This window comes from Dryobates pubescens, chromosome 22, assembly GCF_014839835.1.
Source record: "Dryobates pubescens isolate bDryPub1 chromosome 22, bDryPub1.pri, whole genome shotgun sequence".
Classification (NCBI taxonomy): Eukaryota; Metazoa; Chordata; class Aves; order Piciformes; family Picidae; genus Dryobates; species Dryobates pubescens.
Genome location: NC_071633.1, coordinates 3,411,735 through 3,430,297, shown reverse-complemented (window position 1 = coordinate 3,430,297; position 18,563 = coordinate 3,411,735). Strand labels below are relative to the sequence as shown.

Below are 18,563 nucleotides of genomic sequence, written 5' to 3'. Positions count from 1 at the left end.
CTCAGAGAGGGTTTTTTTATTAGTCATGCCTGCTCCTCATATCCCTGCAGTGCTCCTGGGACAGTCTGGGAAACCAGGAAATAACAGGTGTAACTGTGTGACCACTGAGACAGCTCAGTGTGAAAAGTCAGCACAGTGAGGTTACAGCACAGAGCACCCGGTTGGAAGGGACCCCGAGGATCATCTGGTCCAACCTTTCCAGGTGATGGTGGAGTGGAATGAGCTGGCCCAGCACCTTGGCAAGCTGAGTCTTAAAACTGACCAATGTCAGGGACTCCACAGCTTCCCTTCCCTGTCCAAGTGTTCTCATGGGGAAACATTTTTTTCTGGAGTCCAATGGGAATCTCCCCAGCAGTAACTTGCCCCCATCACCCCTTGTCTTTTCCATGGGACTCCTTGTCAAAGGAGAGTCTCCATCTTCTTGGTAGCCACCCTTTATGTATTGGTCCCTGGTGACCAGGTCTGCCCTAAGCCTTCTCTTCCCAAGTCTGAACAAACCCAGTTCTCTCAGCCTTTCCTCACATGGCAGGGCCTCCTGCCCTCTGATGATTCTCCTGGCCCTTCTCTGGACACTTTTTAGCCTGTCTGCATCTTTTGTGCCAGGCTGTGTTCGTTTAACTACACTCTCAAAGGAAGTATGATGTCAGAAAACTCACGACAGATTGATGGGGTTCTCCAGGCCACGCAGACGCCAACTTCACTACACGCTTGAGCATAGGCAGCCACTGCTGTGCAGAAGCAATCACAGTCTCCTCCACTGTCACAGGCACAGGAATCTTTCACACATTCTTGGTAATATTCTGCAGGTTCAACCTGTTAGTGAAAAAGAGGTCTAATATCACCCAACCTTCCCATCAAAGTTCTTCCTTAGCTTGGCTAGGGTTGTTGATTTTAAATGATTGCAGAAAAAGACCTCCATCAGTAATTTCTTTTCCTTTGGCTTATACAGACTGCTAAACACCACAAGGGATAGATGATGGAGCTCAATAATGTACTGACAGACTCTTAGACACCAAGTCTTGTGTCCTAGTGGAAGATTAGACTCATCTTCCCAGGCAATATTGGGCACTTAGAAATGAAAGCCACTGGAAAGAACTGAGGTAGTATGAGGAGCACAGCTGCCCAGTGTTAGGTAGAGGCTATGCTGATACTTCATAGCCATGTTATAATTTCACTGAGCCTCTGTTCTGTGTGTGAATCCCACTACAAGACAATGTGCAGTAATCATGAAATGATTATTCTTCCAAAGCAGCTCCATATCTCCTGTAAACTGCATGCCATTTCCCCTCTTACATGCAGATCTGTAGAGCAGATTGATTTCAGACTCCCTGACACAAGTCATAGTGAAGCATGCTAACGAACTAGTCATGTGTGCTGAAATGCATGGGGAAAACAGCTCCAGCAGCACACAGGCCTGATCTCCACACAGCCACTCTCTGCCTGAGTAGTACCTGAGAGTGACAGGCAGCAAAGACTTTGCTGTTGATGATGCTGCACTGCCTCTCTGACCAGGACTTGCGGTAGGGGTTCGCAGAGCAGGGGTCCTTTATGCTGCGAGCATCAGGACACGTAGAAGATACTTTCCAGCTGTTTCCAAACTCTAGGACATTCTCCACCACAGACTGACTCCTTGTAGTGAGGTCATTGATGCCATTGCCATCATAATTTCCGCACAGACCACAGACCTGGCCCTGCAAAAGGAAGTAAATAATAATGGATAAGAGGAAATCAGAAACAATATCTGAGACTGCAAGAATATTTGAAATTCAGTCCTTAGAGTGGTGTCATTCCATTCTGTCATCCCTGACCTTCTTTGTGTCAGTTCTGGGCCCCTCAGTTTGAGAAGGACATTGAGACACTTGAACGTCTCCAGAGAAGGGCAACAAAGCTGGGGAGAGGCCTTGAGCACAGCCCTGTGAGGAGAGGCTGAGGGAGCTGGGATTGTTTAGTCTGAAGAAGAGGAGGCTCAGGGGAGACCTTATTGCTGTCTACAACTACCTGAAAGGAGGTTGTAGCCAGGAGGGAGTTGGTCTCTTCTCTCAAGCAACCAGCACCAGAACAAGATGACACAGTCTCAAGCTGTGCCAGGGGAAGTTTAGGCTGGAAGTGAGGAGAAAGTTCTTCCCAGAGAGAGTTGTTAGCCATTGGGATGTGCTGCCCAGGGAGGTGGTGGAGTCCCCATCCCTGGAGGTGTTTAAGAGGGGATTGGACGTGGCATTTGGTGCCATGGTTTAGTCATGGGGTCTGTGGTGACAGGCTGGCCTCTTCCAACCTTGGTAATTCTGCGATTCTGGTTGATTCTGTGATCCTTTGCTATCTCAGCAAGGCAACACAACCACCAAGGCTAAAAGGATACTGGAGTTGCTTCCTTCCTGGAAAGTTAACAGCAGTATCTTGTTGACTATAAATCTGAGCAATCAAACCACCTTTGCAGTTATAACTTCCTGCTTTGAGGAATGGCTTTAACAAGGAAATGAGGACTTGCAGGTGGCCAGCTAAGCTTTTGATGCAAGCTTTCTTTCACACAATAGATGTGCATGTGAAAAGCAGCCTTAGAAAGCTGTCATAAACACTGCCAGTCCAGCCATGCAGTCTGCTCCTTGAGTCTTTACTGCTAGGACAGCTATAACAAGACAGGACATTTTCCTTGCACATCCAGAAATTCCCCTCATTCTAAATGTATGGACCTGTGAAACTAGAATAGGCTGCAACAGATGCTATGCCTTCTCTATGGTCTCTACAATTACCTGAAAGGAGGTTGTAGCAAGGTGAGATTCACTCTCATCTCCTTAGTTACAAGTGATAGGACAAGAGGAAACATCCTCAAGTTGCACCAGAAGAGGTTTAGTTTGGACATTATAAGAAACTTTTTCACTGGGATGGGTTTTGCAGGGAGGTGAAAGGGACCTCCAGAGATTGAGCCCAACACCCCTGCCAAAGCAGGGTCACCTGGGGCAGGTAACATAGGAATGCATCCAGATGAGTCATGAAAGTCTCTACAGAAGGAGACTGCACAACCTCTCTGGGCAGCGTGCTCCAAGGCTCCAGCACCCTTACAGTAAAGATTTTCTTCATGTTGAGGTGGAACTTCCTGTGTTCCAGTTTGTATCCATTGCTCCTATCATTGAAAAGAGACTAGCACCTTTTTCTTCACACCCACCCTTCAGATACCCATAAATATTAATCAGATCTCCTTCTCCATACTAAACAGCCTCAGGTCTCTCAGCCTTTCCTCAACAGATGGATGTTCCAGTCCCTTCACCATCCTCATAGCCCTCTGTTGGACCCTCTCTAGTGTATCCCCATCCCACTTGAACTGGGGAGGGGCCTGCTGGAGAGGAGCAGCAGGATGATGACATGGCTTGTTGAGCCACCAGAGGAATGAAAACCAACATGGGCTGTCCTGCAGGAACGCTGACGGCCTCATCTGCTTGGGATTTTGGCACGGTCTCAACAACATTCGCACCCAGTCCACAGCTGCACTGCAAATTGCCATTTAAGTGCTAGTTCCTCACCTTGAAACTGGGGTTGAGCTTGATGAAGATGCTGGTTTTCCTGTCCCACATGAGGACCAGTCCACTGGTGGTCTCAATTACCAGGTACATGCCCATGTAACGGACTGTGTATGGCATCTCATCATTGTCTCCTCTCTTTACCACAGTGACGCGCTCCTCACCCAGGATCAGTTCGTAGCTCTGAAGAAGGAGAAGGTAATTAGAAGTGAACTCAGCTGTGCTCTTAAACATCATCTCATGCTGTTAAGAGCACCACAGATCTTTTGTATAGTGAAAACAAACAACTCAAATGTGATAAATCAAACTATATTGATGGACCTGAGGTGAAAAAGGTAATTTAGATGGTGTAGGTCAAAAAGGTGTGCTGCCAGTCACTCTGTTGCACAGGGTGAGATAACCTTCTGTCATGATAGGCTCAAGCTCTTCTTCTAAGGACAGTTTTCCTGTGAATCTGTAGTTTGCCCAAGATGATATAAGATCAGGCAGGAAGTGGAAAAGGTAGAAAACTGGGAAGCTCTACCAAAGATCTCACTTCAATCCAGGTGAAGCTTAATTTATAAGTTGATTTGCTTTAAAAAATATTCCACCCCCCTTCCTTAAAGCAATGGATATCTATGCCTCTCCTAAGCCCTAAGACAGATACAGGACAAAACCTGTCTCCACACAAAACCTTCTTACCTCCAAGAAAACTTTGATAGATTTTGAGCAAGTTGTTCCAGTGTTGCCACAGGGAATATTCTCGGTGATAACCCTGAAGTCACCGTTGGTGACTCCACTCTTCCCACAGTGACTCTGGGCAAAGAATAACATTTTCAAATCCATTAGTTTTGTAGACATGATCAAGGTTGTATTTCATTTACTATTGCTAGTTATCAGTACCTGGACCAGTGTGTATTCACAGTTTCCATTGAAGTTGAACTTTTTGTCATCAAAGGTCTTATAATGACCATCTCCATAAACAGCACAAGTGCCCAGACACTGATTTTTGGTGCATTCCCACTTCCTATTCTTGCAGACACTAGGAAGGAGAACAAAACAATTTAATAATAAACCAGCTCACTGTTTTGTGTAGACACATCCCAACAACCCAGGATTTGTTTGGCAGCTCATGCCCAGTCAGTGTTGTATTGATTCTGGAGTTAAAATAGTCCTTTACATTTTCCCCATAAAGAATCAAAGCCAAGTTCTTCTCTGTAGGTTAATACTTAATGAATGCTGGTGCCCCAAAGATTTCCATCTATCCTGTGTTTTGGCCATCTGCCTGCTTCAGAAGAAAAGCTGCTTATACCATTTAAGCCAAACCTAAAAGATCCATCAGCTGATGAAGTGTGCAACTCACATCTTTCCTCACCACTGTACTGCTTATGCTCTTTGGAAAGGCAAATGGTGGAACTGGGAAGGCTGCTTCTAAGGAAATCCTTACCAGGTGTTACAGTCAACATTGATCTTTTCCCCAGGCTGGTATGTGGCTTCATTGTGAATACAAGGACATTGCTCTTCAGGAATACAACCACCATTGCCATCTAACACGAGCCCATTGGGGCACACACAGCCAGATACACATTGTGTGCTATACTGGAAGAGACAAGAGGAAGAGGGCATTTCAGAATGAAATCATCACAACAGAAAAAGGAAGGTTAAATTCTACTAAAATGTCTTTGTATGGTCTTATTTGAGCCCATCTTAAATGAGAGAGGACTACAGATTAATTCTAGGATAGGGGAACAAAAAGGAAGTTTGTAGCCATTGATTTCATAGGATATACATCTGTTAAAGAGAAATGTTTTAACATCATAGAATTGTCAGGGTTGGAAGGGACCTCAAGGATCATCCAGTTAGAATAGAATAGAATAGAATAGAATAGAATAGAATAGAATAGAATAGAATAGAATAGAATAGAATAGAATAGACCAAACCAGGTTGGAAAAGACCTTCGAGATCATCAAGTCCAACCTATCACCCAACACCATCTAATCAACTAAACCATGGCAGTCCCAACCCCCCCTGCCATGAGCAGGGACACCTCACACTACATCAGGATGCCCAGAGCTACATCCAGCCTGGCCTTCAAAACCTCCAGGGATGAGGCTTCTACCACCTCCCTGGGCAACCTGTTCCAGTGTCTCACCACCCTCATGGTGAAGAACTTCCTAACATCTGATCTATATCTCCTCTCCTCTAGCTTGGATCCATTCTCCCCAGCTTGGATCCCCATCTCCCCAGTCCTATCACTACCTGACACCCTAAAAGGTCCCTCCCCAGCTTTCCTGTAGCCCCCTTCAGATACTGGAAGGCCACAATTAGGTCTCCTCAGGGCCTTCTCCTCTCCAGACTGAACAGCCACAGCTCTCTCAGGCTGTCTCCAGACAGATCCTGGGAGCTTGGGAAATCTGAAATAAATGGAATCTTAACTCTTGCTCTGTGTTAGCTGAAGAAGCTTTGCACTTTGCAGTGGGTCATTTGGGACTGAGGGAAGGTTTAAAAGGGGAGGGAAAAAAAATATTTTTCCCCCAGTTTGGTTGAATTCCATTGAAATGTGTCTCATATGCTGATGATTCCTTCCATGGCCTGTGGCCACCATGCACCTAGGTGCAGTAATAGAATTAGGTGTGCAAGAGGTTCACAACTGCATCATGGTATGAGAAAGTTTTCTCCTAACCAGTTTACAGCCAGTCACATTCTCCTAAAGAAGTAAAATGCCTGGCAGAGCCCTAGATATTTCCACTACTGATTGCTTTTACCTGCAGTAGCTGAAGAAAGTACATAGAATACATAGAATAAACCAGGTTGGAAAAGACCTTCAAGATCATCATGTCCAACCCATCAACCAATCCAACACCACCTAGTAGACCCCAATCTCATGAATTATAGTGGATTCTACTTCATTTTATTTTGGTCTGTTGTGTCATAACTTGGGTTTAGGCTTTTGCTACAGGAGCAACGTATCTGTGTTGTAGATTCAGAGTAGATCAGATAGATATAACAATGACCTTAGCACCACGAGCACAGACCAAACCTGGCTCCACCATTTAAGGCAACCCTGCCATACTTACACACTGCATATCCAGAGTCTGGCAGCTTTTCTGACATCCTGCTCCAGTTTTTCCTGCAGTGGCATTTCTACAGTCGAAGTAGACCAAGGGAGATTCACAGACTAGGAGGAGGGGAGAAGTGAGAGAGGTAAGAAATGGTGCAGGGTTTATCCCAGAGCTGTAGCCATTGGAACCAGCTAGAAACTCTGCAAATTGCACATCTCAGTTCTTGGGGATTGCTGTTGCTGTTCAATCTACTACTAATTAAGTCTACTAAGAGACTCACTCCAGAGCCCTGAATTCCCAGTGCAGAAAAAAAGCCCCACCACAGTATTTCAGAAACAAATCCTTATGCAAAAGAGCTTTTATCATTAATCCAGCTTCACTCCTGCTTGTCATGATAGCTATTGCACTACAGCTAAAGGAGAAAGACTTCTATTATTTAAAAACCCATTAAGAAAAAATCAATCCTTGTAACTATTTCTGACCAAAACCTGGCACAGACAAAAGAGATAAATGGAAGATTATGATTTGGTTTTGGTTTGTTTACCTGGAGCTACATTGGGTGCTCCCGTGCAACTCAGTTTTCCCTCGTTGCAATTGCTGTAAGAGAGAGAGAAACAATTGCTGTTGATAGGCTGGAGGTGAGGAGAAAGCTCTTCACAGAAAGAGTAATTGGCCACTGGAATGTGCTGCCCAGGGAGGTGGTGGAGTCACCATCCCTGGAAGTGTGCAAAAAAGGCTTGGATGTGGCACTTGAAGCCATGGTTTGGTCGTCAGGAGGTGTTAGGTATTAGGTAATAGATTGAATGTGATGGTCTCTGAGGTCTATTCCAACCTCGCTGACTCTGTGATTCTGTGTGATCCTGTTGGGAGTTTTTTGTTTTGTTTGTGTTGTTTTCCCTCAAACTATATATTGGAACTGAGAGCTACTTCTCTTTTGCCAGGGATCAGAGTTTTCCAAAGGAATTCCAGAAGGCTGTTCTGCAGTCTCAGGAAATCATTTCCCTCAGTGCTGCTTTTATATGATTGCCACTACTGCTTAACAGGAAAAAAACCATAGGGTGATGTAAGTGTGTGTGTGAAGTCTCTGCTTGTAGCTTGCTGTCCCATAGGATCAAGCCTTGCTGGTGGTGTCATAACAAATAACATCAACCATGAAGAAATCATGGAATCAAATCTAAAATGCACCTAAATGCAACTGTTCTATTGACCTGGAAATATCATGGAACCACGTAGGCTGGGAGAGAACTTTTAGATCATCTAGTCCAACCATTAATCCAGCACTGCCAGCTCACCACTAAACTGTGCCACTCAGTACCACATCTACATGGCTTTGAAACCCCTGTAGGGATGGGGACTCCACCACTTCCCTGGGGGCCCTATTCCAGGGCTTGACAACCTTTCTGGGGAAGAAGTTATTCATCATGTCCAACCTAAGCCTTTCCTGGCATAACACAAGGCCATTTCCTCTTGTTTTATCCTCTCTTTCAGCTCTTCTTGTAGAGGGGTGTCACATTTGCTAGCCTGCAGTTAACTTGGACCTCCTAGGTCAGGCTGGTAAATGCTGGAAAGTGGCTTGGTGAGCACTTTCACCAGCTCCCTCCAGCGCCAGAACAAGAGGACATAGTCTCAAGCTGCACCAGGGGAGATTCAGGCTGGATGTTAGGAAGAAGTTCTTCCCAGCAAAAGAGATTGGCCATTGGAATGTGCTGCCCAGGGAGGTGGTGGAGTCACCACCACTGGAGGTATCACAGTATCACAGTAGTATAACTAAGGTTGGAAGAGACCCCAAGGATCATCGAGTCCAACCTGTCTGCACAGACCTCATGACTAGACCATGGCACCAAGTGCCACATCCAATCTCCTCTTGGTGTTTAGGAAAAGACTGGATGGGGTGCTTGGTGCCATGGTTTAGTTGATTAGATGGTGTTGGGTGATGGGTTGGACACGATGATCTCGAAGCTCTCTTCCAACCTGGTTTATTCTATTCTATTCTAGGCTAGTCTAGTCTGTTATTCTATTCTATTGATTTGTATATATCTAAGTGGTGAGCATCTGTCTAACCACCTCCCCTTGGATTCTGGGAGCTTCCTTCTGCTCCCCACCCCTGTTTCCAGCTCTGGGAATGTGTACCGTCCTTAAACATTGAAATAAAATGTGTGTGTGTGTGTGTGTGTAAAGAGAGAACAATAAATTACAATCCAGGCAAGGCAGAGGGAGCCCAGTTGGAATGGTAAACACATGTCCTATTGCTTGAGAGTTTGGGGCAGGACTCACTCACCAAGCGAGTCCATTTTCCCGGATAACCTCTCCATGAGGCAGTGGAGATCCTCTGTAGTAGCAGGGGCACTCCTTAGCAGGCACACATTTGCCACTCTCATCCATGTAGGTTCCATCTGTGCAGGTGCAGCCATCCACTGGGACAAACTTGACGCTGCAGGTGACATCAGGCTCGCTCAGAGAGCGGCAGGTGGGTTGGCAGGAAGAGATGGTGTAGCTGTAGCTGAGGGATTTGGGGCATGAGGTGGTGTATTTCGCTTGAGAGGGGAAAACAGAATGTTTGTTAGTTCCAGGTGATTGTTTCTGGTGGGGAAAAAATAGCATGGAAACAATGCTGTACACCTCTGCCTATGCTGCATCTTTCATTTAAATGTATTTCTGAATACTTCCACAGTTAGACCCAAAAGCCTACTGTACCTGTGGAGGAAGTGATGTATGTAGGGTGAAAATGTTTTTTCTGGTGGAATTTTGGAAAGAAATCTCCACTGGGTGCTACCATAGGAATGGGAAATAGAGAAGCCCAGGTCATAGGATCATAGAATGGTTTGGGTTAGAAGGGACCTTAAAGATCATCCAGTTCCAACCCTCCTCCCATGGGCAGGGATGCCTCCCACTAGATCAAGTTGCTCAAGGCCTCATCCAACCTGGCCTTGAACACCTCCAGGGAAGGGACATCCACAACTTCCCTGGGCAACCTGTTCCAGTGTCTCACCACCCTTGCAGTAAAGAATTTCTTCCTAATCTCCCATCTGAATCTGTCCTCTTCAAGCTCAAAGCCACTTCCCTCATCCTATGCCTCCCAGCCCTTGTCAAAAGTCCTTTTCCTAGGTTTCGTGTAGCCCCTTCAGGTTCTGGAAGGCTGCTCTACGGTCTCCCTGGAACCATCTCTTCTCCAGGCTGAACAGCCCCAACTCTCTCAGTCAGTCCCCAAAGGGAAGGTTCTCCAGCCCTCTGATCATCTTTGTGACCCTTCTCTGGGCCCATTCCAACTGCTCCATGTCCTTCTTGTGCTGGGGACCCCAGAACTGATCTCTGATCAGCAGTTTTCCTTGATGCATTCTTAGGCAAGGGGATGGTTAGGAGTGCTTACTGCAGACATGGGTCCTCCACCCGGGCAGCTGGATGCCTTTTGCAGCACAAGCTCTCACATAGGAGGAGAGGGCTGCACACATGCAGTCCTCACTGTTTTCACAGTTGCAGGTGTCAAACATGCAGTTCTAGGAACAGAGGAAAAGGAACACTTAGCCCTGGGAATACTGCCCACCTGAAGAATAAAAAGAGCATTATCATTCTGCTCTTAAGCACTTATCCTTCAGGTATGCTCACTCACAGACACACTAACAGAGCCCTTAGCACTTTCCACTCTGTGTCTACATTTCCTGGCAGGGAGAATGAAGGTAATGGAAATTCAGTCAATGCCTAAAGCTGTTATTGGGAAATAATGGTCTTAAAGTCTGTACAGCTTCATCTTCCTCTGAACCACAGTTATGAGCATAACCAACATACAGACTCTACAAAGCTCTGTTCACAGTACCCAGCCAAGACCACCAGTCCACACCTGGGTGATCTACTGTAATTGGCCACAGGCTGATAGCAGAATGGTAATAGTTAGCTCATGAGCTTTCTGTGCCAAGTAGTTATTAATGAGCTATGAGGCTGGTGAGACAAGAATTCAGGGATATTCATAGAATCAAAGCATTGTTAGGGTTGGAAGGGACCTCAAGGATCAGCCAGTTCCAACCCCCCTGCCATAGGCAGGGACATCTCATACTAGAGCAAGTTGCTCACATCCAGTCTGGCCTTAAAAACCTCCAGGGATGAGGCTTCCACCACCTCCCTGGGCAACCTGTGCCAGTCTCTCACCACCCTCATGGGGAACAACTTCTTCCTCACATCCAATCTCAATCTCCCCTCCTGTAGCTTGGATCCATTCCCCCTAGTCCTATCACTACCTGCCACCCTAACAGCACCCCCCCCCCCCAGCTTTCCTGTAGCCCCCTTCAGATACTGGAAGGCCACAATAAGGTCTCCTCTGAGCCTTTTCTTCTCCAGACTGAACAACCCCAACTCTCTCAGCCTGTCTTCAAACATTTGACAGGGCTTCTACATACATTTCCTACTCTATGTGTATATCCACCCAGGAGTAAATAACTGCTTTTTCACTTGCAAGCAAGTCAAGATCTTGAAGCTAAGACTGCCAGTTGAAATAGGGCAATGTTACAGCACATGTTGAGTGAAGGAAGTGCTGCAGTACACAAATGAAAATAGAGGCATTATGTAAGATGAAAGTCATGTCTGGAGCAGGCCCTTCTTGGATAATCATAGAATGGTGAAGGGTTGGAAAGGACCTCCAGAGATCCTCAAGGATGATCCTCTTTCTATTGGCTCTAAAGGGAAAGAAAAACAATCCAGCCAAGTACCGTGTAGTGAACGGAGGGATTCACTGCGTAGTGGCAGGCAGCAAAAGGTCCTGTGTTGTTAGTGAGCAGCCCACACCAGTGCTGAGCATATTTCTCTGTGAGGGGAACACACGACATAAATGACCATTACTCTTTGCATTCCGTTAGTTCTCAAACCACACTGCCCTGGCCTATGGAGACAGTTCTGAACTGACACCAGACCTCTCCATCTCCTTCCCTTTTCCCCCCACTTAGCTTGTGGGCTAAGGCTCCTAAATCTTATAGAACCATAGGATGGGCCAGGCCGGAAGGGACCTCCAAAGCTCATCCAGTCTGACCTCCCCTCAGACAGAAGGGACATCCCCAACTAGGTCAGGTTGCCCAGGCTCTTGTTGAACCTTACCTTAAATATCTCCAGGGAAGGGGCCTCAACCTCTTCCCTGGGCAACCTGTTCCAGTATTCCACCACCTTCATAGTAAAGAACTCGTTCCTGATATCCAGTGTAAATCTGCCTTTCTCTAGTTTGAAGCCATTGCCCCTCATCCTGTCACTGCAGACCTTTGTAAGCAGTCTCATCCATCCTGGATGGCTGAATGAAATATTTGCAGATACACCTGCAATTCATTCCTCTAACACCAAGCTGTCAGCTCAGACATCCTCTCTGTTCTCAATGACCATGCAGTTTCCTTGCATTATATTCCTATGACTTTTCCTTTGCCTGCTTACTTATCCCTGACGCTTTCATTTGGAATACTTGCTTCTGAAGTCAGGTGTATGTTTTTAGCAAGTATGTAAGTCTTTATTCTCTTATCTTTGCTTTCTGATAGATCTGTTTTCCTTAGGGGAAAAAAATAGTAAACAAATAAGCTGGACCAAATTCTAAGGAGCATTCACCATTATCAATGCTGAGGGCACAAGGGTTCTCAAAGCTGCGCTGGACGTTAGGGCATGAGGCCTGAGTTTTCCACGTGTTGGCAAATGCCGCTGCTGTTCCTTCGATTATTCCACTGATGGCCCGGAAGTCATCAGTCTGGGCACCGTTGAAGTTTCCACAGAGACCTGTTGAGAAGCAGTGAGAAGTTTGTAGTGCTCATACTAGACAGAAGGCCAGTGATGGTGGCTCCACCACCTCCCTGGGCAGCACAATCCCATGGCCAATCTCTCTTTCTATGAAGAACTTCTTCCTAACATCCAGCCTAAACATCCCCTGGCACAGCTTGAGACTGTGTCCTCTTGTTCTGGTGCTGAGTGCCTGGGAGAAGACACCAACCCCCACCTGGCTACAACCTCCCTTCAGGGAGGTGGAGAGAGCAAGAAGGTCTCCCCTGAGCCTCCTCTTCTCCAGGCTAAGCAACCCCAGCTCCCTCAGCCTCTCCTCACAGGGCTGTGCTCCAGACCCCTCCCCAGCTTTGTTGCCCTTCTCTGGACACCTTCCAGCAACTCAACATCTTTCCTAAACTGAGAAGCCCAGAACTGGACACAGGACTCAAGGTGTGACCTAACCAGTGCTGAGCACAGGGCAGGATGACTTCCCTGTTCCTGCTGGCCACACTGTTCCTGATACAGGCCAGGATGCCATTGGCCTTCTTGGGCACACTGCTGGCTCATGCTCAGCTGCTGTCACCATCAGTGGAGGTCTTTAAAAAAAGGAAGGCATGGCACAAGCTGTGCTTGGTGGTTTCTGGTTGTTCACTTACCGCAGGTCTGGCCTTTGAAAGCAGGATCCAGTCTCACAAACACTTGCATGATGGGTGTGATTTGGATTTCCAGGTGGACACCGGAGGTTGTCTGCATGACGATGAAGAACGTTGAGGGTCTGAACACGATGACATTAGCTACAGATGAAAAAACCACCACAGAATGGTCACTTTCTGAACAAGGTCAAATGCTGGATGCAGTGCATCACTACATTATCCTTCTGGGATTTCTATCACAATTGTTGCAAATTCTGAGGTGAAATAAAGCCAATCTTTATGAAAATCAATCAGAGATGCAAATCAAAATCTACATTGCAGAATTTGCTTGTAGCTATCAAGTTGTTAACTTGATTTGCTGCCTCAACATTAAGCAGCTTGGAAGTACTCTTTCCAAGAGTGTAAGACTGTGTGGCACTGAGCAGTAAAAAGAATACTTCTGGTTTTGTTTCTGTGCTTGTACAGCAGACATCGTAGCCCTCACTCTGCTGGAGAAGCAAAATAAGCAGACCTGGAGGTCAGAGATACCTCATGGAATCATTAGTTACTGAGACAGGGAGCAAAATCATTTCTTTCTGAGGAAGTGTGAATGGAAGGGTGGCAAGTTAAAAAAACTCAGAGGTAGAAGAGGTAAACAGAGGTCTTCTTTGCTCAGATTTGGGCAGTGAGAAGGAAGTAAACCTTACACTGCTTCCATTTAAACTCTTGCCTATGCTTTATGCCACCAAACTTCCCACTTCTTATGCAAAAGGACTTGTGTGGCTCCAGAAATAGCCCAGAGGTGGTTCTGAAGAGCTCACAGCCTTTTTATTTCCATGGTTTTAGAAAACAAGCAGGTGTGAAGCTGAACTTCTGAGATTACTGCTCAAGAGAGTGCTAGAGAACAGAGTACCTGCTGAGAAGGGCAGCTGCGTGTAGATGGAGTTCACAAACACACCACCATCAGATCTGACCTCAATGATCTGGTAGGGGAAGAAGAACAAGAGGCAGATGTGTGACGGATTACTACAGCCCAAATAAGGGTGACAATTCCAGGGACAGTCATTAAAAGGGTATTAAATAATAAGGGGAGTTTATTTTCTATTTCACCTCCTATCTTTTTCCACTTTGTACACTTCACTAATTTTCCCTGCCACAAAAGGAATATTTTTAAAGAGGCTTTCTCAGCTCCTTAGGGAATTGCATCATCTTGGTTTTACTGAACACATCTTGGTGATGAATTACATCCCTTACTCTTGTAGTTTCTGACCTAAAAGCTCTTCTTTCCCTCCCCCTCCCCCACTCCCCCCTCCCATCTAACTGGAAGAGAGAATAGCTTGCTTTCTGCTCTATGAGCAGCAATGCTTCTCTTAATGAACATCCACAAAGCCAAATTTGTGGCTGATCTGATTTTTGTGACAGAGTCAATTTCTGTGCCCTTGATGACAAATAATGTGTGCTTATCACAGCTGCTGCCCATTTGAGACAGAAATGCTGTGCTTGGACTGACTAAGACCCAGCTTCTTTGCTCCCCAGAGTTCCATTCCCCCTGCTTCTTTTGCACCCTTACAGTTTGCCCTTTGTTCATGTTGAGGGTGATTGTCTTGAGGCAGGTCTCGGTGTCCGTCATGCCACACTTGCGCAGTTCTGCCAGGACGGTGAAGGTGTCGTCTGTGCAGTGCTGAAAGAACAAAGCCAGCAGTTATTTCACAACACCTTTCCCCTCTCCATTTTTTTCTCAATACTGAACAATCATTTCTGCTTCTGGAGAAGATCCAGACTCTTCCAAACCCCAGGCCTTCTTTGGCTCCAAGTGCCATGTCAAAAAAAGGATTGGACGTGGCACTTGGAGCCATGGTTTAGTTGTCAGGAGGTGTTAGGTATTAGGTAACAGGTTGGACTTGATGATCTCTGAGGTCTGGCTGATTCTTTGATGTTTCTATGAGCTAATATTCCATTTTGCCTTTCATAATGACTAGAAACAGCAAAGGAACTAGAATCTGGGTTTGGGTTTTCTGGGTGATATCCATATTTGGAGCTTTGCTTTGTGCTCACTTTTAAGATCTGATCCCATTCTACTCTGTCTTTCATTTCTCTGTAGCTGGTGTCAGTGCTAGACAAAAATGTCAGAAAAACCATTTTTCAGGAGAATGGTAGCAGAAGGCCTTTTTCCCCCCTTCCCATCTGAATTTTGTAGATGGGGGGGGGGAAAGGAAAGCAAAGAACAAACAGAAGCAGCCACCAAAAGATCAAAATGTGGCACGTGGTGCCATAGTTTACTAGTCATGAGGTGTTGGGTGACAGGTTGGACTTGATGATCTTTGAGGTCTCTTCTCACCTTATTGATTCTATGATTCCAGTTGCACATTGTTGTGATGAATTATTTGTATTATAATTAGATTCACAGAATTGCAGAATGGCTTAGCTTGGAAGGGACCTTAGAGATCATCTCCTCCAACCTCCCCGCCATGGGCAGGGAGTTAATTAACTTCTAATTTTTCTGTTTCTTTGGACTGATTTTTAGATCTGTTTTTAAATGTTCAAAGCCTAAATAAAAGGTAGCAATTGGCTTGAACTGATTTTCTGCATTTGAGCTTCCCAGAAGTGAAACACAATTATTAGTCTTACCAACTCAATTTGGCCCAATGCCATACCAGTAACAAGGAAAAAATGATGCAACTCAGCAAGAAAGTTGTATTAACCACTGTGTTTCCCATTGGATGGACAGTACGAATGACCGATGAAATTGTTTAGAAGGGGTGGACTGTGATCGTTTGAGGCTGTGCCTTTAAGGAAGGGGCAAACTGGCTAAATGTTTATAAAATATTTTGGTATTCTAAACAAATTTCATTGGCTAAGTAAGGTGGGAGGTGAGATTGGACCCAGCGCAGCTGGGACTTTCAGTCTTCCTTCCTTTGCTGTCCCTTTCAGCTGGACTGCTTCTGGGCTTCTTGCCAAGAGATAAGAACTAACTCCCTGTGCTTAGGCCTCTGTCTGCTGTGCTAACTCCCCTTTTTTCTCTTTTTCTACCTCTTTGGGGGAGAAGGGAGGTAGGGGGGAGAAGGGGGCACAGGGGAAAGACCCCTCTGTGGGGGGTCTGGTTTCTGGTTGAGTTCATTTGCTGTATATTCCTGTATATATTGTAAAATACCTGTATTTGTTGTGTTACATAGAATCTGTTTCCTTGTAAAATATAGTCTCCTTTCTCTGACTGGGTTTTAGCCACGGTTTCTTTCTCAGTGGGGGAGGGAAAGCAGAGCCTTTCCTTTCAACCCACCACAACCACGCTGAAAGGAATGTAGACTAAGCAAGTCCTCAAAAAAGGCAATGCTCTTCAGCAATCACTACATAGAATTATCATAGAATCAACAAGGTTGGAAAAGACCTCAAAGATCATCAAGTCCAACCTGTCGCCCAAGACCTCATGACTACTACATCACAGAACTGAGATTCCCCAGTAAAGACCACACACTGCTGCATGACATCCTGGGGCTTTTTAGTCTGGGGAGAAGACTGAGAAGGAATCTAATCTATGTCTGTGAATATGTGAGGGCTAGGGGTCAGGAAGGAAGGGACAGGGGCAGCCTCTGCTCACTTGTGCCCTGTGATAGGACAAGAAGCAATGGATGGAAACTACAGCACAGGAAGTTCTACCTCAACATTAGGAAGAACTTCTTTACTGTAAGGGTCACAAAGCACTGGAACAGGCTGCCCAGAGAGGTTGTGGAGTCTCCTTCTCTGGAGACTTTCAAGCCCTGTCTGGATGTCTTCCTGTGGGACCTGTACTGGATTCTATGGTCCTGCTCTGGCAGGGGCTTGGACTCGAAGGTCTCCAGAGGTCCCTTCCAGCCCCTAACATCCTGGGGTCCTGTGAACTGGTGATTGTCATTTGGCTGGCTGTTCTATAAACATCTGGCTAGGTGGGAGGCAATTTAATGGCTGTATGCCAAAAGAACTGAGTTTCAAAAGCATTGATTGGGACCACCTCTTCTTCCTTTATATGTAGCAATACATAAATAAGGCTTTAACCTATAAATCAGGCTTTATGACCTAGTAGCAGCTGATTCCCACCTTGGAAAGGACATATGTGCAGTCTCCATGGTGGTCATAAGTTTTTTTATCAAAGGTGGAAATGTGTGAACCTCCCTCTACGGAGCATATTCCTGGGCATGACTTGTCTGTGCAGTTCCACTGGCCTCCGATGCAGGTGCTGGGAGAGAGAAAACAGAGTTAGCTGAAGTCAGTAGCAGTGGTCCAGAGCAAAGTGAATTACAGTGATGTTCAGCTCAGCTATAGTGCTGCTGCTTTTTCATTCAAGCTGTAGTCTGACACCTGGTAAATCTAGATTTAAGACTTTACAGAACGTCATGAAGATGTGATGCAGGATTAAACCAATGACATCCTGGCTTGGATTAGGAACACTGTGGCCAGCAGGGAGAGGGAGGTGATCATCTCCTTGTGCTCTGCGCTGGGGAGGCCACAACTTGAGTGTTGCATTCAGTTCTGGGCTCCTCATTATATAGGAGGTACATTGAGGTGCTAGAGGGTGTCTAGAGAAGGGCAATGAGACTGGAGAAGGGCCTGAAGCACATGAGCTATGAGGAGGAGCTGAGGGAGCTGAGGGTGTTCAGTCTGGAGAAGAGGAGGCTGAGGGAGACCTCACTGCTATCTGCAACTTCCTGAAAGGAGTTTGGAGCAAGGAGAAGGCAGCCCCTTCTTCCTAGTGACAAGTGACAGGACAAGAGGAAATGGATACAAGCTACACCAGGAGAGATTTAGGCTGGGTATTAGGAAATATGTCTTCACTGAAAGGGTTCTCAAACATTGGAATGATCTGCCCAGAGCTGTGGTGGAATCACTGTCCTTGGAGGTGTTCAAGCAGCATGTGGACCTGGCACTTAGGGACGGGGTTAAGTGTTGACACTTCAGTTTTGGGTCAAGGGTTGGACTGGATGATCTTTGAAGTCTTTTTCAACCAGACACATTCTGTGATTTAAAGGAATGGTTCTGGTATGCATTCCCTTTTTTAATTTAACTGTTTTCCTTCTCTGGTCAAGTGGTCTCTCCAGCAACAGGTATTGGATGAGGAACTGCTTTGTTTTTGTGGCTACCATGAAGCCCAACCACAAATTAAAATCTCTTCTGTTTTGTCACAGAAATACAGAATCATGGAATTGTTTCAGTTGGAAGAGCCCTCTAAGATCAGCCATCAACCTAACACCACTCTGGCCATTAAGCCATGTCCCAAAGTGCCATGTCCACACATTTCTTGAACACATCCTTGTCATAGAAATGGTTCAGACACTCCCAGAAGTGTAACCCCCACACTTATTGATGCAGAGCATTCCTGATGTGGTAGTGCATGGGCACAGAATTAATAATGGTGCAATCAAGGCTGAAGGTTGCATTGTGCCATCCCTTGCTTGCTCCAGAGAATGTAAATATTTGCAAGTACACAAAAGACTGCAGCTTCACCCTCCTTAGAGGAGCCCAAATGTTTGAACCAAATAAACAACCAGGGAGCATTTTAATTGACTGGTGAGAAATCTAAACTTCATAAATCCTTGCTTTGATCTCCTTGAGTTAAAGCACAAAGCTGTTGCTAAATAAAATGAAATACTGTTCCTTAAGGATGTTTTGGAACTGTAGTGGTCAGTTAA

General features: G+C 45.8%; 1 protein-coding gene across 1 annotated transcript in view; it reads right to left on the bottom strand.

Annotated features, from left to right (window-relative positions):
• LOC104301094 (mucin-5B) overlaps positions 1-18,563 on the bottom strand; it is a 95,730-nt gene that overhangs the window by 27,766 nt on the left and 49,401 nt on the right. The window contains exons 9-24 of the mRNA XM_054172007.1: positions 16,975-17,113; positions 14,474-14,584; positions 13,817-13,886; positions 12,928-13,065; positions 12,125-12,289; positions 11,251-11,345; positions 9,921-10,047; positions 8,832-9,087; positions 7,098-7,150; positions 6,569-6,669; positions 4,939-5,090; positions 4,395-4,533; positions 4,194-4,307; positions 3,516-3,695; positions 1,452-1,691; positions 657-813 (exon numbers count right to left, since the gene is read on the bottom strand). Of these exons, the coding sequence (XP_054027982.1) occupies positions 657-813; positions 1,452-1,691; positions 3,516-3,695; positions 4,194-4,307; positions 4,395-4,533; positions 4,939-5,090; positions 6,569-6,669; positions 7,098-7,150; positions 8,832-9,087; positions 9,921-10,047; positions 11,251-11,345; positions 12,125-12,289; positions 12,928-13,065; positions 13,817-13,886; positions 14,474-14,584; positions 16,975-17,113 (2,237 nt within the window). The remainder of the gene's footprint in view (positions 1-656; positions 814-1,451; positions 1,692-3,515; positions 3,696-4,193; positions 4,308-4,394; positions 4,534-4,938; positions 5,091-6,568; positions 6,670-7,097; positions 7,151-8,831; positions 9,088-9,920; positions 10,048-11,250; positions 11,346-12,124; positions 12,290-12,927; positions 13,066-13,816; positions 13,887-14,473; positions 14,585-16,974; positions 17,114-18,563) is intronic.